We start from the raw sequence: 27,911 nt of genomic DNA on the forward strand, positions 1-27,911 counted from the left end.
TGACAGCAGTATGCTTTTATTTATTCTGTCAAAAGCAATAGCAGGGGCATTATTGTAATTATGTGTGAAGCTACATGGCCCTGACACGTGCACAGTGGTCCTGGAGAGAGAAACTATGGCCAGCTTTACATTTCTTGGAGCTCAAGATCAAAAAGGCTTTTCTGGTATATACATATATATATTGATATTGTGAGCTGGTATATACACTAAAAAGTGTGTTGTCAAGCGGTATAAAGGTACTATTACCTGTACAATGGTAGAATTGCTTTTCTCACGGATTGAAGGACCTCAGCTCAATCCTATCCATTGGTTTTAGGGCTGCATTATCAAGGGTCTTGAGTATAAATACAATGTTATGGCTGCTGCTAGGTTTTAAGGGGCCTGAAAAATATATTGTCAACACTCTCTAGAGGCTGTTCTTGAGTGACACGAAAAGGGAAGCTAAATGAGAGTTTCTGTGCATTAATTAAGCTATGTAAGATCATTTTAAACTCAGAAATGGTGTGTGCATGTGATCACTTGAAGACTTACAAGTAACAGTGTTGTTAAGGCTTAAAAAGGTGCTATCAAGGCTGCTATGGGGTCCAATTTTGTTCCAGAGGCTTGAGGTGAAAAATATAGGTTGAAGCAAGTTTAAATAACCTATTTGCATCTGCAAAAATTAGGTATAATCTTAAATACTCACTGATACAGAATATGACACTTCTGAGCTTGTTATTTGAGGGTTTTGAGATAAATTTGCTGCTGTGGTGATATTATTTGATTTATATACTATGAGCTATGTGTTTAACATCTGAGAATGAGTAACTTGATGATTTGATGCCGTTAAAGTTGGATTTATCTCAGAAAATTGGCCAGTTTCAATAATGACCTTTTGAACCACACTTCACTAGGGTTTTGACCTTGTTTGCTGAGGATTGAGAACTGAATATGAAATATATTGTTTCCATTGCTGTGATTACCTTTTGAACATGTGTATAATGCCTATACAATGTTGTGAAAACCTAAACTAGTCCTGAGCAAGTTGAAATTCCAGAATTGCCCTAAGAATTAAGTTGCTGCTGAACTGAGACTAAACTAACCTGTTGTGTACTGTGATCTTTTGGAATATGTGTTGAATTGCTTTACCTTGCTTTGTTCTTGATTCTAATATGTTAAGCAAGTGTAAAGGGAAGTTTAGGAGTTGAGGTAACTGAAGTTTAAACTGAATTGGGGAGCTACATTGTTTACACATTGGTGCTGTTGCTAGCTGAAATATTCTGCAGAAACAGGTTTATAACAGATTTTGTGGATGAAATTGAAGTGTTAAATGAAGGGCTTGAACTCTAAGCTTTTGTGAGAAGATGAACCAAGTTTGTGAGAATATTTTCCAAGCCCGAGACCTTACTGAATACCATTTATACCCTCGGTTCCAAGGCATCAAAGTGGCATCAAAACAAATCCTGTGTTGAGCCTATTAGTTACTGATTTATACTGAAATGTCCTAATCTTACTGAAATTATTGAAGACAGTGTTTGTGCAAGTGTGTTTTGACTATGTGAAGCTGTGAGAACCTGTATTTACTGAAGGTTCAAGTGTTTTGACTGAATTGCCCTTGAAGAGCTTGAAATTTAGGGTTTTATGTAGTTCAAGCCTATTGTGAACTAAATTTGTTATCCCTTGCTTTATTCAATGATGTAACCTGCTGAGCAAGTTTGTTTTGTGATATCAAGGTTGTGGATATAGAAGAACTGTCAATGCTGAAGCCACAGGATGATTTGACTGATTTACCCTTCTTAGGGTTTTGAAGCCTTGTATGCTGAAAGTGTTGTGTACTTGTTATCCATTGTTCAAGAATGATTTGAGCAAGTCAGTTGAGCTTATTCAAGGCTGTGGAACCTAGTGTGAGATACAAGTGAAGCTGCATTGTGATTTTATAGTTCAATCCCTCTTGTTGCAGTGAAGAAAAAGTTAGGGTTTCTTACTAAGGGAACTTAAGGTTGTGTTCTACATTCTGATCTAGTGTTGAAGCTGAAGTATAGTGTTCTTGGTGTATTGACACCTTATTGTAAATGGTAGTGAGGATTTGATACCTCACCCCATTGTTGATAAAGCTATTGAGAGCTTTAGGGTCCAAGCAAGGTTGCTTAGGATTGGGGGAGTGCATGCGTGCTTATTCTTGTTGCTTGTGTGTGTGTAGAGGGAGTGAAAGTCAGTGTCCTAGCTAGTACAAGGTGTGTGGAAAGTGGGGCAACTGAGTGAGTAACCATTTGCATGCAGCAAGTGAAGATGAAGAGCTAGTGTGTATGTAATGGGTGTGAAAGTCAATGTTCTTACTTGTACAAAGAGTGTACTAAGAGTAACATAGTTGAGTATGTAACAACTTACATCACCTAGTGGAACTTTTATTGGTAGAGGCCAAGAACCAAGGTTTTTCCCTATTGAGAGGGTTTCCTTGTGAATCTTGTGTTGTGCTGAGTTTGGTTATTCTTATTCTCTTTCTTGTTTTTGATTCTATTAGTCAACTTGAAAAGGAGAAGGAATTGATTTAGACCAATTCACCCCCTCCCCCTCTTGGTCTAACATATATGTATATACACAGTAATTTATATATGTACATAAAACTGATCCTTCCTTTAATATTAATACTAATAATAATAATATCCATATATATATATATATATATATATATATATTAATATATATAACTAATATCCATGGGTAATAATCCTCACCCATCTAGGCTTCCTATTCAAGTAGTCCATGAGACCCATTTGGTTAGTCCATTACTATTATCCAAATCTATCTCCTTTAAATTAAAATAAAATAAAATAAAATAATAAACATTTAAACCTAACAATATAATTACAAATAAATACACATAATTAAACAAACAATTACACACAATCAATTAATTAAATACACATAATTCACTTAAACAAATAAATCAAATAAACACATAATTCACATAACCACATAATCAATCAAATGCAATAAAATAAATAAATAATTCCTCCAATTAATCATTTAAAAATTAGGGGTATTACAAAGTTATCCCATTATGTGATTAAAATTTTATTTTCCAGTTGGCATCCATGTTGCAACTTATGATGTATTTGATTATACTTCATTTCCTTCATAAATAATTATTTGAAATGAATTCTATCTTCGGTTCAATGCTAGTTCTAGGTTGTATTCCTTAAGACTACCGTTGGACATTCGAGGCCCAAAAAAACCTAGTGTATTTCCCTAATGCATTCCCTGCGGAGAAATTTAATTTGCTCACACCCGTTAATTTACATTTTCCAGGTTAAAGGCATTGCCTTTGAAGATTCTTCACTTACTTGTCTTGGAGGATGCATTTGATGCCTGTGGATATGTGTTAAAATGCTATGTGTAGCATTTAAGTCCTATTTCATTTTTAGGACTTGTATCTTTTAGGGTTTGTAATTTGATTTGGGATGGTTGTATACGATATTTGGGATAATGGAATGTATTGAGGCCACAAGGTTATTTTAGTTTCAATGTATGGATTTCATTTTTATCCACACTACATGGATGATCTTGCACTCACATTTTGATTACAAATGTCTATGCCATGTTGTAAACTGCACGAGGCCTTGTATACCATCCATTGTGACACCATTGATGATTCGGACTTGGTTGTAATGATTGTATGACGATTAGTTCATGTTAAATGACTACTTTACCTTGGCTTCCACATTTGTTTCCTGGTTTCTCGGGTGACTCGCTTGTTTTCGCTTGTCCTTTCCCCTCCTTGTGTTCTTGGAACGTGGGTGATATCATTTTGGCTTCATTGACTCACCTTTCGTGATCACATTAGCCATGTGGGTTTTCGCTTCCTCATTTGGGTTTGAATTTCGGGTCGAGTTTCCTTTATTTCACTCGTGCATCGGGTCATGGGGATTCGGGGCGTGGCATAAGCCACCAGGGTTGGCATGTAGCCATGGTTGATGAAGTGGTTCTTACCGGCGACAACCTCAAATGAATGTAATAGGATGTCAATGGGTCTTTAAGACAAAACTCAGGTCTGATGGGTTCTTGAATCGGTTGAAAGCCCGACTTATAACAAAAGGATACAATCGGCAAGGTGGTGTCGACTTCAATGAGACATTCAGACCAATCATCAAACCAGGACCTATTCGCACCATTCTCACTGTTGCTACAGTTAAAGGATGGAATCTTCACCAAATTGACGCCAAAAATGCCAAAAATGCCTTTCTTCATGGGACACAACCATCGAGTTTTGAAAACACTCAGTATGCCAAAGCATGTTTGCCATTAAGGCACAATTTGAGAACATATGAATGAATTAATTCAAGGAAATTTTGTTCAATTCTTGGTTGTCCGAAATGAACATACCTAGCAGTCCGTCCATTTAAAATTAGGTAGATAAATCCTGTTCCAGTGCGGACTGTGAATAAGAATTAAACTACTTCACAACAGAATAGGCATTTCCAATCATATGAGCATTCAAATTTATATTTTTTCCTGGCCACAACTTGAATATTCATTCCAACAAGCCTCAAAACTAGGAAATGGCATTTAATAGTTATGGTAATAACACAATAACTTGAGCAAACCCAGATTGTTTTTATTTAGAAATGGAGCATTTACCTATCTCCACTTGCAAAAGGACACGCATTTCAGTTGTTTTTCAGTCACAAATATATATAGCAAGTCAGAAATTTCACACACACAAGCGGCGTATTACCATATACATGGACATACTATATACTCTGTCCAGAATGGGGCTCAGGATGTTCAGAACTCCCTCTCTGGGAATAGATGGGGGGCAACAAGTGACCAGAGGAACAAAGATCCAGTTGCCCACCCGGTTATGATTCGTACCCACACAGATGGCCATCCTACATCCACCAAATTCCCGCTCTCCCCAACTGAGGTAGACCACCCTGTAAGAAGCATTGCCGAGTACATGCTAGCAAGGGAGAAGATGAGATGGAAGAAGGAATATGAATATGAAACTGGCTTAGCTCGTTCTTTCTCCTTCTCTTCCTGCTCAACTACCTGGTCCACCGGTAGCAAAGGCTTCCCAGTACCTTCACCATGAAAATCAGGATGTCAGAATATCTGATTTATACCAGCCAAATACTAATTTGGACACAATGTTGAATGGCCAAAAAACAGAATTCTCATTTGCCAAAAATGCAAATGTTAACATTTCTAAAATTGTTGAAGTGGTACCATCAAAAATAAAATGAGAAAATCGATGAAGATAGTTCAACCATGTACAGCGAAGAATATTACTAACTACACAAATGGAAAACAATGGCATGGTTGAATGTAGAATCTAATTTAATTGAAGGTGTGACTTTAAGAGTGGAATGGCAAAACAAAAATCATGTTGCCAACTCCAAGGAATTGGAACAACGCTTTGATGAACTGAGTTGATCGTTGCAAGATGGAGTGTAACAAATACAATTTATGATCTTTAACTATTTTTGCCAAAAACTAAATATCAAAAAATGCCCAAGGAAATCTCACAAAATAAGATATAAAAAATAATAGTTCCCTTACCAAATAAATTCCTACATCAATTTTCGGGTATTGAAATATCAAGAAAAAATTCTCAGCATGGAAAAATTCATCCCAAAACATAACATTCGCAAGAAGGTACACAACATTCGCAAGAGGGTACACGCTTAACATATCTCCAAATATTTTCTGTGAGTAGCATGAAAAAAAATTTCATAACCAAACACCCTCCATCAGTTAAATGAACACTGACCTGCACGGGGTGAGCTAGGTGCGGAGAGCAAAGTTGTAGAAGAACCAGCACGGACTGCAGAATAGACAACCGATAGAATTGTTGTAAGCAGCCCCACAGTAAGGGTCCCAGTCGAGACAGCTTTAGAATGCCTGTGAAGTCCATTGCATTCGTATTCCCTTGGTTCACTGGCAAGTCCACTATAGCAGAGGTATGTGCAGTACAAAGATATAACTGAAGCTGGCAAAATGCTGCCACCAACCTTTTTTGCAACAATAAAAGAGCAGAGTATAAACGTGCACGTTACTTTACCATCTATAAGGTTCAATCATTGAAGTAATTATCACACCGAAAGGTGAAAACCAAAATAAGTAATAAGCATAAATAAATGAAACGATGTAATAAAATATGAAGCTAAATGGAAGGAATCATGTCAATATAAGACAAAACTGGATGACTTCTCTATTTGGCTAGAAACCACCGAATCCTTGGGGGGGGGGGGGGGGGGGGGGGGGGGGGGGGGGGGTGTTGTTGGGGTGGTGATCAAAACCATTTTTGATGGAATTCCTCACAAACCAGCTTGTCTTATTACTGGAGAGACTTGAAGAAAACAATACACGAGTAGCATTACCCAGTAAATGAATTCAATTGCGGAACAGATAAAAGACCATAGATGCATAGACTAGTTATATATAGAATGAGCATCTGAACATTCAAGGTACATAATTCCTAATGAACAGTTACAAATCAATTTAAACTACTGGTTTAAACTTGGCTCATTAACAACATGCTTAAGCATCCTATAGGTTAGTCAAATGAAGCTTGAAGCTTGAAGCTTCACCTTAAATCCAGGCTTGTCACTTCCAATAAAGCATTTGAGCTGGCTCAAAAAGGTTCCCTATTTAATGTTGCTAGGATTAAAACTTAGAGTTGGCAAAATTTGTAGCAAAAGTTGGAGTCCATATTTTAAATTTTAACTTTTGATTAGATTTTCAAAAGTTAGTTTAGTTAGTGGCGGTTTCCATGTCCAATGGCAGAATTATAATTTACAGATACATCAGAAGGAAAAAAGATAAAATCACCACTTGAATAACAAACTCACGAATTAGAGTTCATAATCATGCATTCTTATCATGACTCATATTAAGACACAATTCATACGTGTTTTGATTTTTGAATGCATGAAATTGTTTTTAAAATAAATATATTTAAAGAGAATTTTTACAAAAACGAAATGGTTCAATTGATCAAAAGGTTAACTAAGAACCCCAAGGGGTTGGCCTAGTTGGAAAAGACTTGGGTATTGGTGCCATATGAAGCATCAGGTCTCAAGATCGATTCTTGCTAGGTGCAAACAATTCCTTGGAGGGGGTGTGTGTGAGAACGAACTAGGAACAAAAAAAAAGGTTAACTAAGATTTTTTATCTTCAAATCCCTGAGAGCTTTGATCAAAGGCTCAATTGGTCGAGGCAATGCCAGTATGGTTTGATCGGATGCTCGGTCGATTGATTTGTGTTAAGTATCTTTGGAAACTCTATTAAATTAGAATCCTAAAAGGTTAAGGTTTTTTGTTCTGACTATAACTAAGAAACCCTAATTCCTTAAGACTCAAAGCACAATATAAACACCTCTAAGCTCTCATAACACATACAAAGAGATGATGTCTATACACATTCAAGAGATTATAGAGAGAAATCACATATTTTTAAAGAGCATATTTTATTATTCAAAGTGTCGAATACCTTAATTATTGTGCAGCACAAAGAATCCAACAACAACGTGTTTCTACACAACAAACAAGCAACTTGGACAGCTAGCTGAGGGAATCAAAGTGCTCATGAAGCGGATTGCATGAGGAGCACGATCTGATAGAGCGGACTGTGTGCCTAGAGATTCAGTGGAGAGTTTGGTGAATCAGTCCTTATCAAGAGGTAACTAGGGGTTCCAGGATCTGCAATTGTTAACCTAGTTATAAAATATTTCTCATAGTGGATTTGATCTGCCTAAACTAAACTCTAATTTTGATGAATCAAAACATGAAACCTTAATGCATAAATGCATCAACCCTAATTTTGGTGAGTGCATATGGTAGTGTCAATTGCTTTGTACCATCAATGTTGATGATGACGGTTCTGCCCTTAGTTGAAGCTTGAAATCCAACTTTGACCTCGACTTAAAGGTAACTAACTTGACACTAACTTTTAAAATTCTAGCTAAACCAAAAAATAAAACAAAGTTTACAGATTCTAGTTTTGATTCACAAAATATGCCTACACAAGTCCTATTGATCAAACATCCCCTAAACCATTTACTCAATTTTTGAGTGCATCCAAGTATCCAACCATGACATAAACAGAAAGCATAAACAGCAAAAACACCCACTACTGCTCTAAGGAAGGAATGACCTAATATCATCATCAGACTGCCTTTTGTCAAAACATAGCCATAATAAGCCCATAGCAATATCATTCAATCATTGTACATTTACTATATAAATCTATTTCCTTCAATCAGATATTTATGCCAACGAGTATAGTATGCATATATGGAAGATAAAATTGGACCAAAATGTTAGTGATTGGCAACAATAAAAGGAATAGAAGACTAGAAACTTACAGCAGGGTGCAGTGTCACTATAGTGAAAACGAACACAAAAATCAGTGTCATGACAATAAAGAAGGTGTTGAGTCCACAGTCATGTCCAGACGGGGAAAACAAATAGAAGAGAAGTCCAGAGAACGAAAATGTTGCCACATAGCAAACAAGTGAAACAACAAGCAATGCAATGTACCTGCATATTTAAGAGTTGAAGTCAAAGAGAGAGAAACTAGATTAGAGTCATCAGACATGCCTAGAATAACAACTATAGATTATCTGAAGTCGATTTAAAGGAACAATGAGTAAGAAAGGCTACAACTAACCAGAACTGCTCATCATATTTAACCCATTTGTCGTTCCATCCATGAACAAAATCCAACAAAAGCACAACTTGAACAAGAAGAAACAACCCTGAGCCGAACTTTGATGTTGACTCTGCATTGAGAAAATGAACTGTAAGCTTAACTCTTCTTTTCTTTTCTTTTTTCCTTTTCTTGCTTTATTTATTTATTTATTTTTCTGTTTGTTTAGTAGGTAACTGTACACTTAATACATCTAACAAAGAAAGAAACATTTGAAGAATGGATTTAATTTAGAGAGAGAGAGAGAGAGAGAGAGAGAGAAAAATCCAATCCAAATCCAATCTTTGTAAAGGAGGAAATCTTGCCAAGTTTACAAGAGATAAGCAACTACTTACATGAAGCAGTGCATCGGAGGTTCAAGATGACATATTCACTTAGTAAATGAGACCCCACAAAACATATTTATACTTATTTTTAGTCTCAGTTTATTACATCAATCCTGCTACATGTTCAATAGTCAATGCTCTTCTTCTCCCAAAAATTGTTGATAAAAGTCTCCTCCCAGTAAAACCATAGTCAAGCTATTAGGTCAGTAGGATTTAGGTTGACAATTTCATACACAACGGATGTCAAAATTTTTTATTTCAGTCTTTTTATATCTTTTGAATTTAGTTCAGTTAGTTGAGTTACTTCAATCCAAGGTTATATCGGAGATTTCAAAGATTCGACAAGGGCATAACAGTAAATTCAACTCTCAAATGTGCACTCAACAAAATTGGGGTTTCATGTTTATGCATTCTCATCAATATTCATGTTAAGGGTTCCTCATAAACATGTTTTAATTTTTAAAAGAAGCTCGTCATTATTCATGTCAGGGGTTCCTCATAAACATGTTTTGATTTTTAAAAGAAGCATTGAATGCATAAAACTTATTTGAATTGAAAAATCTAGAAAACCAAAAATTGCATGAACGGACAATCGAATTTGATCTTGGATAATTGAACTGTGATGATGGTAATTTCCAAAATAGTTTTAAACTCTTAAACAGTTAAAACCCTAATTCTTTTCAGCCTCAAAGGTCAGTATGAAGGCCTCTATCTCTTCAAAACAATACACCAAGGTATTATTAGAGCATCTTGAGTGCATTCTAGCAATAAATTGCTAGAACTTTTGTTTATTTTATTCATCATGAAGCATCTAGGTGGTGAATGGAACTTTTATTGCTAGAACTTTTGTTTATTTTATTCATCAAGAAGCATCTAGGTGGTGAATGCTACTAATTGTTAATCTTCTCACCAAAAGTATTTGTTGGAGGAGAGTGATAGAAGGGTGTTTCATAAAGGTAAAATTTATTTATTTCTCGTCATATTAATCTCATACATAGCCCAAACGAGCTTCCTTTTTCAATGATCCTTCTTCCTTTCTCTGATCTTCGTCAAACACATACAAATACGACCATTAACCACTACCGGAAGATTCAATAATGATCTTTACTTAAAAGAATTCAAATTTCAGATTTAAAATGCGTACACTAATCCAGCACTGACCTTGTCAAGCTTTGATAACTGAATAAGATTATTAAGAGCTAAACTCCATTTAATCATTTATGACTTTAAAATACTAATACAAGTTTCCGGTACACTATATTTGACCATACTCCTCTCCAAAATCCTTCAAGTATTAAAATCTAAATTGCCTTAAATAGTTGACATCCTATTACAAATCCTCATGTGTATGCATTGTGCTAGAAGGCATATAATATACCAACTAACTACAGTATACTAGCTTTTCTACATCAAAATTTACAATGCTTCGAGTATCAAAGAAGAGAAACAATGATCTTATAAGGAAAGTATTATCGTGTGAAAAGCAAGAAAAATAAAACCGAATAAAAAGTTTCAGATTAGCATTCCGTGGAGCCCAAAAATAAAAAATAAAAAATAAAAAACAAAACTGCTTACCATAAAAGCTGATAATCCCATTGGGAAGGAAAAACATAAAGATTACCAAAAGGCACCAGCAAATGATTTTCATCATCCAACCACCATGGTGTAAACTATCACGAGGATCCTTCTGATTTTTCACACCAACCATTAGAACAGCTAGAATGGTGAAAAATAAGAAGTTTCCCAAGCTAACCCGCAGCACGGCATCTGTTTCAAACCACTCCCTATCTGGTGTTTGGTGAAAATGATTAATCCCTGCATAGATGATTTATAAGAAATCAGCTTTAGCTTTGACATTAACTGCATATGACCTCATTAGCTACAATAGGGTCTCAAATTTGGATCAATTTTCCTTCCTCATCATCATTATGATGCCAAAACTTGCACTCAGAGACAGACTAGCTAACAAGTTCACTCCCAAAAACAGCAACAGTACACGGACATCAATGAGGACATTTTTTTTTCAAACCATAATATATTTCAAATTTTTAACTATATACCAATGATTATTAACTAATAAAATTGCTGAGGAAACTACAGTCTTTCTAAATTTGTGAGAGAACAGTCCAAGATTTGAGCAGCAAACCAAAACTATGACCAACATGAAACCAAAATTATAACTAACATGATACTTGGGATCAGTAATATAAGAAAATGGGGAAATAGATGATGATATTACTAGTATGATTGGTGTAGGTTGGACAAAATGGACACAAGCTAGTGGCATTTTATGTGATAAAAAATACCAACCAGGTAGATAGGAATTTTATAGGACGGCTATTAGGCCAGATATACTATATGGGGCAGAGTGTTAAACATTAAGAAAAAAAAACAAGAACAACGCATCCATGTAACTGAAATAAGGATGTTGAGGAGGATGATACGAGTGACTAGGAAAGATAAGAGTTAATAATCGATGCATGAGGGCGACTCTAAGAACAAAGCTTATCAATGACAAAATAAGAGAAAATAGACTCAGGTGGTATGGACACATAGAACCGTTGATGCACCAGTTAAAAAGGGAAGAGTAGTTTGAATAGAAGGTAAGAGAAAGTGAGGCTGGCCAAAACTAACATGGAATGAAGTAATTAAAGATGACTTTAAAACATTAAATATTAGAGGAGATATGGTATACAATGAAATAGTAGAATGGAGAAAGATAATCCATATGGCCTACCCCATTATATGTGGGGGAAAGGCAAGGATGATGGTGATGAGGAGGAGGAAACAACAATGAACATGGTCAGTACTATCCATGCACCACATATTTTATAATTGTTGTGTATAACCTGAGTCATGCTAATAGCCAATTAGCACAAAAGATAAGATAACGTTTTAACAATATGAAACTCTGCATTGTAAGTGCTGCATATAATCATTAAAATGGTAAAGAAAAGGAAAGAAATTCAAAGCCTCTTACAAGGGATCTTTTCCATGAGAGGTGCAGCAACCTCTCTGAGAATCCCCGACACGATCAGCGACAGCGCGAACAAGCCGCAATACGCGATCCGAGCAGATCGTCGGCTAATCCCGGCCACCACCGTGCTGCATGCATTGCATGCGCAGGTGGCGCAGCATGACGCAAGGCAAGAAGCTGCCCACATACCTTCTCACCTTTTCAACAATCCACAACCCACCAACACCGGTTCTGAACCCTATGAATCACAGAACTAAACCTCATCATTTATCATCGATCTCATCATCACATAATAATTCATAGAAATTGAGCAATTCTTCTTTAAATAACAGGAAATAATTGCTTTTATTCGGTAGATAATTGGAAAAAAAAAAAAAAAAAACCCAATTATGCTTTTGAAGTCAATAGCATATAGCGATGATAATAAACCCTAATTGTGAATGAATGAAACCCTACAAGAAATTGATGATTTCGAGTATATATAAATATATAAACATATGTACATGTATACATAGAGATAGGGAGAGGGCTTTGATTGTGTACCTTTTGCGATTGGACGAAGAACAAAGGAAGCACGCGATGATGAGTGAGAGAGAAGACTAGATAATGGCTTGACGATCAGTATTTGGAATATAACGAAACCGTGTTTTATTGGGACAACTAGTGGTTATTTTACTTCACGAGGACCAAAAAAAACCTCACTGTTTTAAGAATCGGTGAGTCCTCAGACTCACCGAGTTGTTGATATCATCGGATTATTTTCATTGTGTGAAATTCTCCCATTTAAAAACAAAAACAAACAAACAAACCAAATTCTCCAATTTATTATTTTTTTATTTTTATTTTTTTACTTTCTAACATGCAATAAGGAAATTGAAGTAGAGTTAAATAATGTCACGGGAAGCGAATCACCTGCTGTGCAATTCCCATGCAGTTTCTTGCAGTGAGCGGTAAGTGACCTTGATTTGACTACGTTTTACTCCACTTAATAGACACTAACATTGTGTTTGGCAATTGCACCACTATTTATAAGTAACATTTTACCACCATTTTTAATTAACGTCACACAAGTTTAAAAGTAATATCACATAATTTAAAAAGTAACATCACCACCATTTATAAGTATCTTTCGCCCCCAAAACGTGGTGATGTTAATTTTTAAACTGTGTGATATCACTTTTAGACTTCTGTGATGTTACCTATAAATGGTGGTGATGTTACTTTTTAGACTATTTTTACATTTTACCACCATTTATAAGTAACATTACAGAGTCTAAAAAGTAACATCACCATTTGTAAAAGGAAATATCACCACTTTTAATTCCAAATAATAACATAAATGATATGTAAAATTGAGTTATGTTTATATGTGACATTACTTTTTAGACTATGTGATGTTACTTATAAATGATGGTGAAATGTTACTCATAAATAGTGGTGTAATTGGCTAAACACAGCCTTAGTGTCCGTTAGTTGAAGAATGATGTGGCCAAATATGGACCACTTAAAAGTTACAGCAGGAAACTGCATGAGAGCCTCACTACAGGTGATTCGCGCCCAATAATACGCCCCCCCACCTCTTGAAATGAAATGTGGATTGTTAGTGTGTGTTAAAAAAACTGTTATTCGGATTCCACCAGTTGAAATGAAATGTGGATTGTTAGTGTGTGTTAATAAAACTGTTATTCGGATTTCATTCGATTGTAATAATTGATATGGATTGAATGAATATATATACTAATCGGTTGTATATTTTATTATTTTAACAAATTTGATATAAATTAAAAATAATTATCCGATTAAAATTATATAGTAATCTAATGAGAAAATTTAATAAATGACAATTTATTTTAGATATGTTACAACAACCATATCCAAAAAGAAAGAAGAAAAATGTCATTTTAACAAAATATATTACAAAAAGATAATACTTAGGTCTTCACTAGTGATGATGCACACCGTCATCACTATTAATGTGAACCAATAATAAATTCATAGGTCCTTTTAGCGTAGCCACAAAGGGACAAGTGGGCCCCACTGAACTACTAAATATTTTAAATTTTATATGCAAAGATTTTTATATTTGTATAATTGCCCCCTCTAAAATTTGATAGTGCACATAAATATACTATATATATATATATATATATATATATATATATATATATATATATATATAAAACCACAATTGTAAATATATATAATATATCTATCAATTTATCACTTTCCCAAAAAATATAATATTTTTTTCCATTTTCCCAAAATATTATATTCTTTCTGACCTTCCAAAAAAATAAAAAAGCATTTCATCAAGATATTCTATCACAATTTTGACTTTACCACAAACAAATGGATTGTTTCCATCACATTTTCAGTCTTCAACGTTTTCCACAATCCAAACAAAGCAAGTGGAACAACCATTTACTGTAGACAAAGACTCAGTTAGTCGTACAGCAGTACGGCAAACTGGTAATCTGCTATAGTTTTTTTATCATCTAAATTTATGATTTATAGGTGCAAAAAATCGTCAATTATAATAAATTGAAGAATAAAAGCAAAACATTCAATAAAATAATTAAAACAATAAGCAATAGATATTCAGAGATTTTTTCAATGATCTTTATTGAAAGCTTATGCCTCTATTTATACAAGATTTAATGATAAATTATGGTAAGACTCGTCATGCTTGTCTGTCACGTTTTATTCACCATTATCCTCCGTCATTATGTTCCATGTAAGGCTTTTCTTTTATACAAGATTCTTTATTCGTATAAATTCTTCCATGTAAGGCTTTTCTTCTATGTAGGGTTCTTGCTTCATATAGATTCTTCTTTGTGAGGCTCATTTGATAACGTAATTGACTTGATCCGAATCATGAAAAATCTTTATCCTAGCTACATATTTGAGTAAGGATTGATAGAGTTGATCTGGTGTTGGGCTGATGATAGTTCTTTTGGGCTTCATCAGGCTGGGCTTAAAAATCATGTCGCCCAGGAGAAATGGGTTATAATTTATTTAATGATGTGGTTGATATTTATTGGTTGGGGGATTTTTCCCTCCACAGTTTGCCCCCAATTCCCTCCTAATTTGAGCAACGGTCCCTAATTAGAAGGAAATTGAATATGCTTGGTTTCCAGAAGTGTAAGAAGCAGTTTTGAAAGTGGCCATTGACATTCTGACCAAAAAACTTCTCCAAAGCTCGTTCTTGTCTTCCCTGTGTTCGCAGCCTCATCAAATTCTCAGGTCAGTTTATACTTTTCTTATTACTTTCATATTATGAACATTCACCCATTCACGATCAAATAGAAATTAGGGATTCTGAAACTACTCCTTCAGTATCGCCTATTCTTCTTAGAATCCCTCCTCCAAAGGTTTCCAACCATTCGAGATTTTGAGCGAACCCGTTGTGAGAGGAGATGATTATTCGCCTTAAGAGGAGGAATCCACTTCTAGATCTGACGAAATCTTTACCAAAGAGGAGAGGGAAATGATTTTGTTAGTCCGTCGCCTCAAGTTCTCTATTGATTATGCAATGAAGGAATTCGAGATCCTTGAAGGGGTAGAAATAGCCGAATACCCTTCTAATGCTGATCTCAGTTCTGGTGAGGGTGTTGGTAAGAACGAGTTACTTTTATTTATTGGTCATCTTAATGCCCTTCGTTTTCCCCTTCATCCTTTCTACCACTTAGTTTTCAATAAATTAGGGATTTTTCCTCTTCAAGTAAACCATAACTTTTTTCAAATAGTCTCTGCTCTCCTCATTCATCGAAGGTTCAAAGGGATTGACTTGAACCTTGCTGACTTATTATTCAGCTATACCATTTCTAAGCGTCAAACTTAAATTGGTCGTTATTTCTTCACTTCGTCTATTAAATAGAGGATATGTAAAGACCTTATTACTTTTGAAAAGAAATGAAAGAAGAGGATGATTATTGTTAGGGGGAATTGGTCCGTGCCTCAATCGAAAAAACTCCCTATTCCTCGGAAGTTTGGGATCTTGGGTATAGAAGGGTTTTCTTCTTTTCATTCAGAATGCTCTGGTTGTTTTCCATGTCAGGTTTTACTTTTTCGTTGTATTTATGAATTTCTTGGTATTTTTTCAGCATCGTTTCCATCCTCGGTGGCTAAGAAGAGACTTGATTTTCTTAAAGAAAAAGTTTGGAAGAACCCTCTGTCCGCAGAAAATCTCTTTTCCTCATTTAATCTTAAGGAACTTGCATCCAGCGCTTCAGCAGCTGCCCTTTTTGATTTGTCATTTCCCTCTTTTGATAGTTTTTCTCTGACTGATGAGGAAAAGAAAAGGGTTGAAACACTTAAGAGAAAAGTTGCAAAGAGTGAACCTCTACTGGTTGTACGCTCTACCGAGCAAGAGAAAGAGGGTGAGGAACTCCCTCTGAAGAAAAATGACAAGGTAAATCCTCCCTCTATTGTCAGAGGCAAAGGCATTAACCTTGCAAAAAACAAAGGGAAAAAGACTGACGAAGCTAAGGCCGAAGAAAAGGTTCGGGCTTTTGTTTTAGCTAAAGTAGGGGAACCCTGGAGGCTAACTTTTTCAAGGGCCGATAAATTGGTTCTTCATTCTGGTGATTCCATGGTCACAGATCCCTCTGCTGCGTTAGCAGTTGCCCGAGGGATGTGGCTTCCCAAAGATGAAGAGTTGATGGGAAATATGGGCCTGGATCAGTTTTTGCCTTCTGCCCTTGTGCGAGCTGTGGAGGTTTATTCTGCTCCTTTTTTTTATTTTTTATTTTTATGTGGTGCCATCATACCTTCTCTGTTTGTAGAATCTATGCTATACCATGGCTTTGTATGCAATCGCTAAAGCTCAATCTATTTCTATTAAGAAAATGGAAAAAGGATTTTGTTGATGTGGAAAAGAAGCTCTCTAATGCGTAATTGGATATAAAAATTTGTTCAGACGCAAGAGATGTATTCCAAGGTCAGCTTGCTGCTGTTGATGCCAAAGTAAAAGAGTTGGAGACTGAGAATCAGCATTGGAGAAGCAAATGCAAGACCATTATTCTTCCTTTGTGCGCTTATCCAGTGCCAGAGCTTTTAGATTCGGCTTCCTCCAAGGCTCAGGCAACAAACAGAAAGACCCGAAGGCATTTGATAAGGATATGGAGGTATCTTTTCCTTATACCGATGGTCCCAAGGCTCAAGAGGCAGAGGTATTGTTCGCAGAGATGGTGAAGAGTCACCAAGTGGGTCCTCAAGCTCCTAGCTCTTCAAATATTACTCCGGCTCAGGCCTCAGGCCAGAATGTGGTAGATTCCTTTGCTCCTACTCCTTTTGATCCTAAAAGGAAATAAATTTAATTTTGTAATCTTGTCTGAACAAGTAGATCTTTTGTCTCTGAACAATATTTATAATGTAATATGGTTTCCTTATTCTGCATTTTTAAAGAGTTTCTAACTTTTCATACTTTTTGTGGATCGAAGATAATTGCTTTTCCTCGACACATTTTTGTGTTAGAGAAAATTTTGCCCCTTTTAGGGCCTTCTGACTCTTTATAGTCCGAAGATATTTCCTTGGCACGTTCTTGTGCCTTAGAGGAAATTTTGCTTTCTTATAGCCTTCGGACTCTTTATGGTCCGAAGATGTTAGAAAAATGAGTGGCAAGAAGGAGGTTCCTGTGATGGTTGGGTCACTAATTGGAGAAGTTACACCACTTGGTAATCTACCTATCAAAGGACCCCTTCTTATTATTCATTGGTTTATGTGGTGCGATTATATCAATGCTGTAATACCCCTAGTTTTCAAAAGGATAAAAGGGGAATTTAATTTTGCTTTTTATTGCATTTTTATTTAATTATGTGACTTATGTGTTTTGTTGCTTAATTGATTAAGTGTTTAATTGAAATTGTTTGTTTGGTTTGCTTTAATTGTTTATTTATTTTGCTGTAATTATTTAATTGTGAGTTAAATTTTATTTAACTTAATTGTTTATTTGTTTTAATTTAATTGGTTGATTAATTGATTGTGTAATTAAATTAGTTTTATTTGCTTCAATTGTTATTTAGGGTTTTGTTTCTGAGTAGTCACGTTTTTAGCCGACTTAGTGTAGAATTAAATATTTTGTCGGTTGCATTCTTGTATTACAATTAGAACTAGGGTTGAGTTTTATAAGCCTATATATATACATGTATAATCTGTTAAGGGTTTTAGAACCCTATACACGTACCAGAGGTAGGGCAAAACAGAGAGAGGTTTAAGAAGGAAACAGAGAGGAAACCTAGGGTTTGGCAAAGGAGTGTTGGTTCGTGTGTTGAACTAAGGAGGAAACAGAGGAGTTGAGGACAGTAGGAGTCACCAGAGAATTTAGGAAGATGACCGGAGAATTTAGGAAGACGATGCAGAGGTTTTGAACCCAAACCTCAAAGGCAAGTTCTAATCCTATCTCTCTCCCTTTGACTTGTGTTCTTTGCATCTCTAGTACAATTCCAGGAGTAAATAAAGATCTAAAATCGATTTGGTTTGCATGCTTGCACTGTTTAATTAACATGTGTTCATGAACTGTAAATTGTTTGTTTGGCATTCTTCTTACATAATTTGTGAGTTAAATGATGTAAATTGATGGATAAAGAATCTCATTAGATCTAAAACACATTAGGAACCCTTAAAATTAATCTAGTTCGCATGGTGGTCTACTTAAAACAGTATGTGTTTTATGAATGGTTAGGTGTTCTGGTTTAATTCTTTCTTGCATACTTCTTGTGTTGATTGATGTTGGTCATTGATTTATGAATTTAATTAAATTTGGAACACACTAGGACTTAATTTTAAATCAGTAGAAACCATTAAAGTGGAGGACTGTTAACACTGGGCATCACCAAAGAAGACGCAGTTGAAGGAAATTAGCATACAGGAGGGGAGGAAGAAGGAGGCGGCTCCAAGAAAACTTGGAGTCGGCTCAAAGGGACTTGGAGGCGGCTCCAAGTGGTTTAGAGGCGGCTCCAAGTGGGTTGGAGGCGGCTCCAACTTGGTTGGAGGCGGTTCCTTTTATGTTTTTCAGTTTTTCTTAGTTTTTGAGAGTTTTGGGCTGCTGGGTTTGGATTAATGGGTTTCCAGGGTTAACTGAGGGTTTAATTAGAGGTTCTCAGTGGTGTTTAAATTCCTATTAAAACTTTAGAAGGCATAGAAATACATGTTATACCATAGAAGGTTAGTATAAGGGACAGGATAAAACTTTTAAGTCCGTTTACACGGTTGCTTTGTTGCGGATGATTCAAGTTGTTTAATTTTAAATTAGCAATTGAATTAGGAGTGTGATATTTAAATCTTGTAGCAGGAGGTGTCCTAGAGTTGTTTAGTAATGTCTAAACCTGTATTAAATCCTAAGAAGGCTTGGTAATACATAAACTACCGTAAGAAGCTATACTGAGAACAGTCTGAAATTCTTAGGGAAGTTTTCAGGTTTAATTTGATGTGGATGATTCAAGTTGCATATTTTAAAATTAGCAATTGAATTGGAACTTTCATGATTAAATGTCATAGTAACGGTATAAAATTAAGTATAACTACGTATAAAACTTTTGGTATGCTCAACAAGAAGGAAAGGGTTGATGTTTATAAATTACTGATTATATCAACTTGTTGGATGTTATGAAGTAGATACAAGTAAGCAGGATAATTCTGATATGGTTGTTATTATGCTTATTGTGAGTTACAGGATGGTTATTATTATGCTCAACAGGAAAGACAGGGTTGATGTTTATAAATTACTGATTATATTAACTTGATGGATGTTGTGAAGTATATACTTCTCTGTGTTTCTAAATTGCTAGAGAATCATGTACTAGTTGTATTGAGCAAGCATGCTATTTACACATTCTTGTTATACCTGTATTAAATATGTTGATATTGATATGTTTACTGTCATATACATTATCAGCACTGGATGGATGAATTGTATGCACCGGTATGGGACGTGTCATACTAGGGGGATTAGCTCAAAAAAATGCTAAGTTCTACCTACTCTGGATTAAGGAATGGATTAACTAAAAGTTAAATCCTATGGATTTGTAGTGTCATGGCAACAACTAGTTGAGCGGCACTACTATAGATTCTGATGGAATTGAAATATATTTTTATGGTGCCACGATATGAGCCTGAGTCTCAAAGTCATTGGCTAGGGAGCGTATATGCATTGGGATGCATAGGTGGATATGATGGTTAGATGTGTACCCTGCTAGGTCAAGGTAGTTATGCCCACCACAGGTGCGTTTTGCATGATGCCTACTAGTCAGGTTGAGACAGGCCTGTAGTCCAGTGAGAGTCCTGTAGTGTGATTATATATATATATCTACGGACTATAAGTTATTGTTGGATTGGTTAGGATGTACATGCGTATTGAGTCTCTGTTTGGATTGTAGTAGGATATAACTTGTTCGTGGGCCTGACCCACTTCTATTTTTCAGGTGTTCGACAGTTCTAGTCGTAGACTTGATCGTACTGAGCAAAGACTGTTACTCATTCTTCCGATTACATAGGATGTTCTTTCTTATTTTAGTTTTGGTTTTAATTCTGCAAATTTATTTATCGTTTAGGATTATTAGGGGTCCACTAGGTGGATTCCCGAGTTGTACGGATTTGAAGGATTTAAATGATATTAATTTATTTATTAAAGTTTGAGGATTTTTATTTTAGATTTCTTTCAGCGCATTATATTATTTCTTTTAATCATCTTATATTCCGTGTTCGTTTTATATATTAATTGTTTGGTATCCCTCGGATTTGTGCTCGGACTTAATCACCCATGGCTCTAGAATAGAGGGGTATCACAAATGCATCTTTTTTTCTAATATATTTTCGATGTGGGACAATTATTTGATGGATCTAGTTCTGTTGGGCCAATGTTTTGGGCCTAAAAGCAGGATATCCATAAAGAGTATTTGCCCCCATTTGGGGTTTAGGCCCATTTTTTATAAGGCCACAAGCTTTTGGATTTTTTGAGGTCCGAGGATTAATATTCCTCAGCATTTCTTTGCCTTGGAGGAATTTATTGATATATTCGGACTCTTAAAGTTCGAGACATTAATGTTCCTCAGTATTCTTTTATGCTTTAGAGGAATTTATTGACATCTTCGGACTCTTGAGGTCCGAGGTTTTAATGTTCCTCGACATTCTTTTATGCTTTAGAAGAATTTATTGACATCTTCGGACTCTTGAGGTCCGAGGCTTTAATTTTCCTCGGCATTCTTTTATGCCTTAAAGGAATTTATTGACATCTTCGGACTCTTGAGGTCCGAGGCATTAACGTTCTTCGGCATTCTTTTATGCCTTAGAAGAATTTATTGATACCTTTGGACTTTTGAGGTCCGAGGATTTAAAAGTGGGAGAAGGCTAAGAAAAAAAGTAACCGTGACCTGGTTAGAGTCCCAATCGTTTGGTTGGGGGCTTTCATTTCACGGAGACTCTTTTCTTGGTGTCTACCTTTAGTGAGATTTGGTTATATTAACCATTCTCTTTTCTTATTTTTATTCGATGTGGGATAAAGCAAAGTAAGTTTATTTTATTGGGCCAATGTTTTGGACCTAAAAAGAGTGGATTATTGCAAAGAATGTCCTTTGGCGTATGGGTTTAGGCGTAGCTTAAGCCGGGCCTCCTTTTATGCCAATGGGTTCTCTTTGCAATATGATGACTTACTGTAGTAAACCCATAAATTAAGAGAGGTTAAAGTGTTATTTTATCCGATGTGGGATAAAAAGGCACTTTTTGTTTTTGTTTTTTGAGGAACGTGTGTATAATGGAATTTGGATGTGAGGAACTTATTCATAATGGAATTCGAACTGATCTCTATAGAGTGTAATGGCCCCTTATTATAAAAAATGTTCCTTCCATAACGATAAAAAAGGGATTAAAATAATTGTTCTCCATCTGTGTTTGACTAATTATTTATGAAGCATCGTAATTTTTGTACTTGCATACAAAAAGGATATGAAGGTATAATAAATTGAAATAAATCTTTGTAGGAGATTTTATTATAATGATCATAAATGACCTTATTTAATAGAAAACAAAAAAGAACTATCCTACTAGCTCGTACTTAGTGGTAGTACCTTTTCAGATGTATTGCATTCCATGATCGTGCAATTGTTTGGCCATCTCCCTCGGCCAACCTGTAGGCCCCTTTCCCTACTACTTTGGTAACCCTATAAGGTCTGGTCTAATTGGGCTGTAACTTCTTAACGTATGCCATTTCTTGCTTCAGTACCCAATCTCCCACAACAAAACTCCTCAGTTTGACCCACTTATTATAGCTATTTCGTAGCTGTTGTAGGTATGAAGCGAGTCTTATTGCCGTGGCATCTCTTTTTTCTTCTAAGAGAATAAGACTGTGTTCCAGTTGCTGATCATTCCCTCCTTACATCAGCATATGGGTCCGCAGGGTTAGCACTTCTATTTCTGTTGGAATTACGGCCTCAGACCTGTACACCATTGTGAAGGGACTCTCCCTAGTTGGCCTTCTTGGAGTGGTTCGGCAAGCCCAAAGTACTATGGAGAGATTTTCATACCACTTGCTTTTAAGCTTCTCCAGCTTCTTCTTCAAGCAGTCAAAGATGGTTCAGTTAGTTATATCGGCTTGTCCATTTTCCTGTGGATGGCTTACTGCAGCCAACTTCTGGTGGATTCCATGTCTATCATAAAATTTCCTGGTATACTTGTTATCCAAATTCTTGTCATTTTCTATTATGATAACTCTCGGCACTTCGAATCGACATATTATGTTGTTCCACAAGAAGCTTTTTACTTGATAATGAGTTACACTTGAATACACTTCAGCCTTTACCCATTTTGTAAAGTAATCAGTGGCCAATAATACATACTCCTTCTGTTCAAAAGCTTTAGGTAGTGGGCCTACTACGTCAATCCCCCATTGAGCGAAAGCCAAGGATTTGCTACTATATGCAAGTGTTCAGCCGGTTGATGCTTCATAGGGCCGTAGCGTTGACACTTATCGTATCTCCTAGTGTACTCTTCAGCATTCATGGCTATATAAGGCCAGAAATAGCCTTGAGTCAAGATCTTATGGGCAAGGGATCTTCCGCCTGAATGGTTGCCGCAATCTCTTCCATGTATTTGCTTCATTACTTTGAGGGCCTCAGCAGGAGTCAAACACTTTAAGTATGGGCCCGAGAATGATCTTCGGTAAAGGCGGTTATTGATAAGGGAATACTTGACCGCTGTAGACCTTACTTTCCTAGCTTCTGCCTTCCGATCTGGGAGGATTCCATTTTTGAGGTAATTCTCCAATGGATCTATCCAACAGGGCTCTCTTGGGACTTCAGGAATTATTATCACTTCTAAATGAGACTTCAAACTAGGTTCTTCTATAATATCAATCGGGACTATCCAGATCAAGTCTTCGGTTGTGGATGAGGCTGTAAAGCCAATTTATCTGCTTCAAAGTTTTCTTCTCTCGGTATTTGGTGAAATTCAACTTAATCGAATTCATTAGAAGTAGCATCTACGGTCTCTTTGTAAGCCTTCATCCTTTCCTCTTTTGGCTGGTATTTCCCTATCACCTGGTTCACGACAAGCTGTGAGTCGCTAAAAACTTTTAGATATTTTACATAAAGTTACTGTGCCAACTAAAGTCCAGCTAGCAAAGATTCATATTCAGTTTCATTGTTGGTAGCAGGGAAACTCAGCCAGATTGACTGCTGAAGCATTATTCCTTCGGGAGTCTTAATGACAACTTTTGCACCTGTGCCAGTTAGATTCGATGAGCCATCAACATAAAGCTTCTACTGTGGTTCTGGGGGTTCCGGTTCTTCAGGCTTCTCCTCGTACTCCAGGAGGAAATTGGCCACGGCTTATCCTTTGTGTGAAGCCTTCGGATTTTAAGAAATGTTAAAAGAGCTGAGTTCAATATCCCTTTTTATGATTCTTCCAGATAGATCTAGATTGGATAAAATAGCCAGTATCGGATAGTTTGTAAGAATTATGATGCGATGTGACTCGAAATAGTGCCTAAGCTTTCTTTTAGCACATATCAAGGCTAGTATGATCTTCTCTTCTTTGTTGTACTGTGTTTCGGCATCTGTCATTGTCTTACTTGTGTAAAAGATTGGGTATTGTTTTCCTTCTTCCTTCGGAATCAATGATGCGCTTGTAGTTATGGTAGAGATTGCTAGGTATATGGTGAGAACTTCGTCAGACTTTGGCGCAAATAAAATAGGAGGGTTAGACATGTAGAGCTTCAACTTTGTGATAGCCTCTTGCTATTGTGGCCCTCAAATATTCTCATCTTTTGCTTGTTTAGCATCGAAGAAAGGCTTGCACTTGTCTGATAACTAGGATATGAATCGGCTAAGTGTTGCTATCCTACTAGTTAAGACCTGGACATCTCTACGGGCCTTATTAGGTTCTTGATTATGCACCAGGGCTTGGGCCTGAGCTAGACTTGCTTCAATTCCCCTTTTATTGACGATATGACCGAGAAACTGTCCCGATGACACGACAAATGAGCATTTAAAGGGGGGTTCAGCCTCATTTTATACCTTCTCAAAGTGTTAAACACCTCTTGAAGATGTTTGGAATGATATCCCATTTTCTTACTTTTGACCACTATGTCATTGATGTATGCCTCTACTGTTTTGCCCAACATCTCACTGAAGATTTTATTGACGAGGCGTTGGTAAGTGGCCCCGGCGTTTTTAAGCCCGAAGGGCATAACTTTGTAATAAAAAGTTCCCTTCTCTATAATGAAGGACGTTTTCTCTTTGTCGTCTAGATCCATGGGGATTTGATTATATCCGGAGTATGCGTCAAGGAATGTAAGTCGCTCATAGCCTGTAGTAGCATCTACCATTTGGTCAATCTTTGATAGTGGAAAGCTATCCTTGGGGCAAGCTTTGTTGAGGCTGGTGAAGTCTATACATACCTTCCACTTTCCATTCTTCTTCTGCACCACCACGACATTTGAGAGCCAGTGGGGGTACTGCACCTCTCTGATGAAGCCTGCTTAAGGGATCGACTTCGAGGCTGTGGCATGAGATCGAAGGATTGATCTTTAGCATGTCCATATGGCCCCAAGCGAATATGTATGCGTTCTTCTGAATGACACTAATCAACATTTCTTTTTCCTCGGGTAAAAATGAATATCCTACATAAGTAATTTTTTGTTTATCACCTAGGACAACTTCGATGGCTTCAAACGATTCTTCAGTGAACTTTCGTGCCTCTGTGTAATGACCCGATCATTTTCCTTCCTTTCATTTTTCAGAAATTTCATTTTTCGCTTTTTTCCCTATTTCGTCTTTTTCTCGTTTATCATTTTTCCTTGTATAACCTCACTTTTTGTGTTCGGATTTGATTCTGGTTTTGCATACATTCATGATATATAATTTTCATGATATCTACATTTTTACTTTTGTAGAAAAGCATGCTAAACGTTTACTTATCTTGTAAAGAGCATGGATGCATGACTTTTGGTAATTATTTATAACTTGAGGGGTTTTTGTATAATTAAATAAAGTAATTATTTTTCGTCTTCGGGACCATTTTGTAATTTGATTTGGAAGATATTTTCAAAAAGGACCTTTTTGCAATTTTCGAAAAATGTGACAAGTGTCACATTTTCATGGTGCCACTTGTTGGCATTAGGGTAGAGTAACTTGTAAGCTTAATCTCTTGACACATGGAGGGTAGAGATTCACCCATTTGTTGGCCTAGGATAGGAGCACTTGTTGGCATGGATGGTTGACAAGTGTAGGCTCAATATTAAGTCTTGGAAGTTTACTTAGATTCATGACAAGTGTAGGCTTCACAATTAGTCTTGCATTAGTGTGTGTGTGTGAGGTAGTGCAAAAACACCTAGTGAGTGGAGAATCCCACCACATTTAGCTTAGGGTTTGCATTTTAATTCATTCATCTCTTTCCTCTCAAGAACCCTAACTTAGCCACCATTGGAGCAAAGCTTGACTTAAAGCTTTGACTTCATTTTTGGCCTCATTCCACTCACCTAAAACCAATAAGCTTGGAATACTTTAGCTTCCTCTCACTTTCCTCTACAAAACCCGTGTTTGGCTTTTCATCTTTAAGCTTGGTTGCCTTGGATTATAGAGATTCTATTCTTTATTGAGGTAGGGGGTGTTATAATTTATTTTTTATAAGTGATTTAATTGATCTTGTAATGATATATAAGTTGTATACATGTCTTATGTTAATTAAGAAATAAATGACTAATGGTCGCTTGTATATAATTCACTTTAGACTTGATATATGGCATGGCTATGACTTGATCTTTATTGTATATTAATTTGGCATGATTTAAATGAGCTTTTACATCTAGAGAATTAATTAATTTAAATTGATTTAAATTCTACTTAATTGTACCATGCTTAAATTCCATTTTTGACTTGATATATGGCATGTTTATGAGTTACTCTTTGTCATATATTTAATTGGAATCATTTGGACAACTCTTGAAATTTAGAGAAATTACTTAATTAGTTTAATTAATTTCTATTTTATTGTTCTAATGATTTAGTCATTTAATTCATGGAACTTATTATGTTTTATCACATATCATGACTTGTTGCTCAATTTGTTGATTTTGGAAACTTGGGATATTATCAAGAACTTGACTTGGCTAGGATTTGGTTCTAGTACGGGGAGATAGAGAGCTTCTTACACTATAGTGCGCACTAGGGGAAGATACCCATGGGTTAATAGCCCTAAAGTGATCCCAAGAGTACGGTTTTAATCCGAGCAATATCCAAGTATCCACTTTGATTTGATTTCGCATTTAAATTCCAAGTTGTTAACCTTGTGAATTTGCATCTCATTGTGCTACGTTGAAAGTTTCAATGTCACTTTAATAGTATGGATTAAATATTATTGAATTGCAAACTTTGTAATAAGTTAAACTTATGCATCCTCATTCCCTACGAGTAAACTTGTTTACTCACCCCGAAGTTACCGGGTGCTTTTCAGGTAAAGAAACATTATTGTGGGATGCATAATAATCTTAGACTTGCTTGACTACTTGGCGTATTTTTGTTGAATTAGAATATGCCTTTGTTAGCATATCACACTTCATTTTTGGTTAATATGTCAAAAATATGTATTTATTATTCAAACTATGTAATATGCACTTAAGTGCACCTTTTGATACTCTTTGGATATGTGTGTAATGAGGCTAAGGGCCAAGTATGTTTAACAAAGCACTAGTATTCATTTAGCATCGAAATTCCCTTCAAAAACTGCACTTTAACTAACCTTGGAGGTTTAGCCTATGAAATTCTTGTAATTAACATGTATGAGGTCATGAGCCATTGTTTTACATTCAATTATGCATATTAAGCTTGTTGACATGTTCACCCACTTAAATCCCATTAAAAATCATTTTAAAACTTTCATTTTTGAACCAATCCATGAGGGAAATTGAAGAATGGGTTGAACCTTAACACATTTGGCACATAGCAGGTCTTTTAGCAGCTTTTTGAGGTGTTTCGGTCGACCGATGGGCTTTGGGAATTCAATTGCACAGTAAATCATCTATTCCATAAGCCTTTTTCACTGTTCAGGGTTATTTCGGTCAACCGAAACTCAATTCGGTCTACCGAAACTTCCTCCTCTCAAAAACACATATTTTCTGCAAATTTTTGTCCAGTTTGGTCGACCAAAACTCCAGTTCGGTCAATCGAAATAGCCCCTACACGCTAGCTTTCTAGATTATGTTTTAGCACCGAAGTTTCAACTTCAAATGGTCATATCCCCTTCATTTTTAATCCAAATAGGGTGATTCTTGAGCCTAAACTCATGGATTTTGAGTAAGCTTTCAAATGGTACTAATGCCACTCTCAGATTCAAAACACAGTGGGAGTTATTCAGGTTTTAGTGAGGTAGTGTCAGTTTTTGCTTGAACCAGGAAATGGTATTTTGTGGGATTCTTGTCTAAAATTATTAGA

At 36.0% G+C, this 27,911-nt stretch overlaps 1 protein-coding gene and 1 long non-coding RNA gene across 3 annotated transcripts; one reads left to right on the top strand and one right to left on the bottom strand.

The window, feature by feature from the left end:
- The first annotated feature begins 375 nt into the window (after positions 1 to 375).
- Positions 376 to 2,441, top strand: LOC132286523 (uncharacterized). The gene is made up of 2 exons (XR_009472799.1): positions 376 to 665; positions 1,713 to 2,441. It is a non-coding gene; the product is annotated as an uncharacterized LOC132286523 (long non-coding RNA).
- A 2,068-nt stretch (positions 2,442 to 4,509) lies between these two features.
- On the bottom strand, positions 4,510 to 12,684 carry LOC132287077 (uncharacterized). 2 transcript variants are annotated; one of them, XM_059789555.1, is made up of 7 exons: positions 12,535 to 12,684; positions 11,995 to 12,229; positions 10,590 to 10,829; positions 8,650 to 8,761; positions 8,345 to 8,519; positions 5,750 to 5,990; positions 4,510 to 5,060 (listed from the first exon to the last, which is right to left on the bottom strand). In XM_059789555.1, the coding sequence occupies exons 2-7, from the start codon at positions 12,176 to 12,178 to the stop codon at positions 4,765 to 4,767; spliced, it is 1,248 nt and encodes a 415-aa protein (XP_059645538.1). In that variant the 5' UTR covers positions 12,179 to 12,229; positions 12,535 to 12,684; the 3' UTR covers positions 4,510 to 4,764. The 2 variants fall into 2 exon arrangements, with proteins under 2 accessions (XP_059645538.1, XP_059645539.1); XM_059789556.1 differs by having other exon boundaries at positions 11,995 to 12,244; positions 12,535 to 12,678.
- Positions 12,685 to 27,911: the final 15,227 nt, after the last annotated feature.

The sequence above is a fragment of the Cornus florida genome, unplaced genomic scaffold (assembly GCF_030987335.1).
Source record: "Cornus florida cultivar Cherokee Brave unplaced genomic scaffold, ASM3098733v1 CherokeeBrave_3.0.0_Hap2_Chr11, whole genome shotgun sequence".
NCBI lineage: Eukaryota > Viridiplantae > Streptophyta > Magnoliopsida > Cornales > Cornaceae > Cornus > Cornus florida.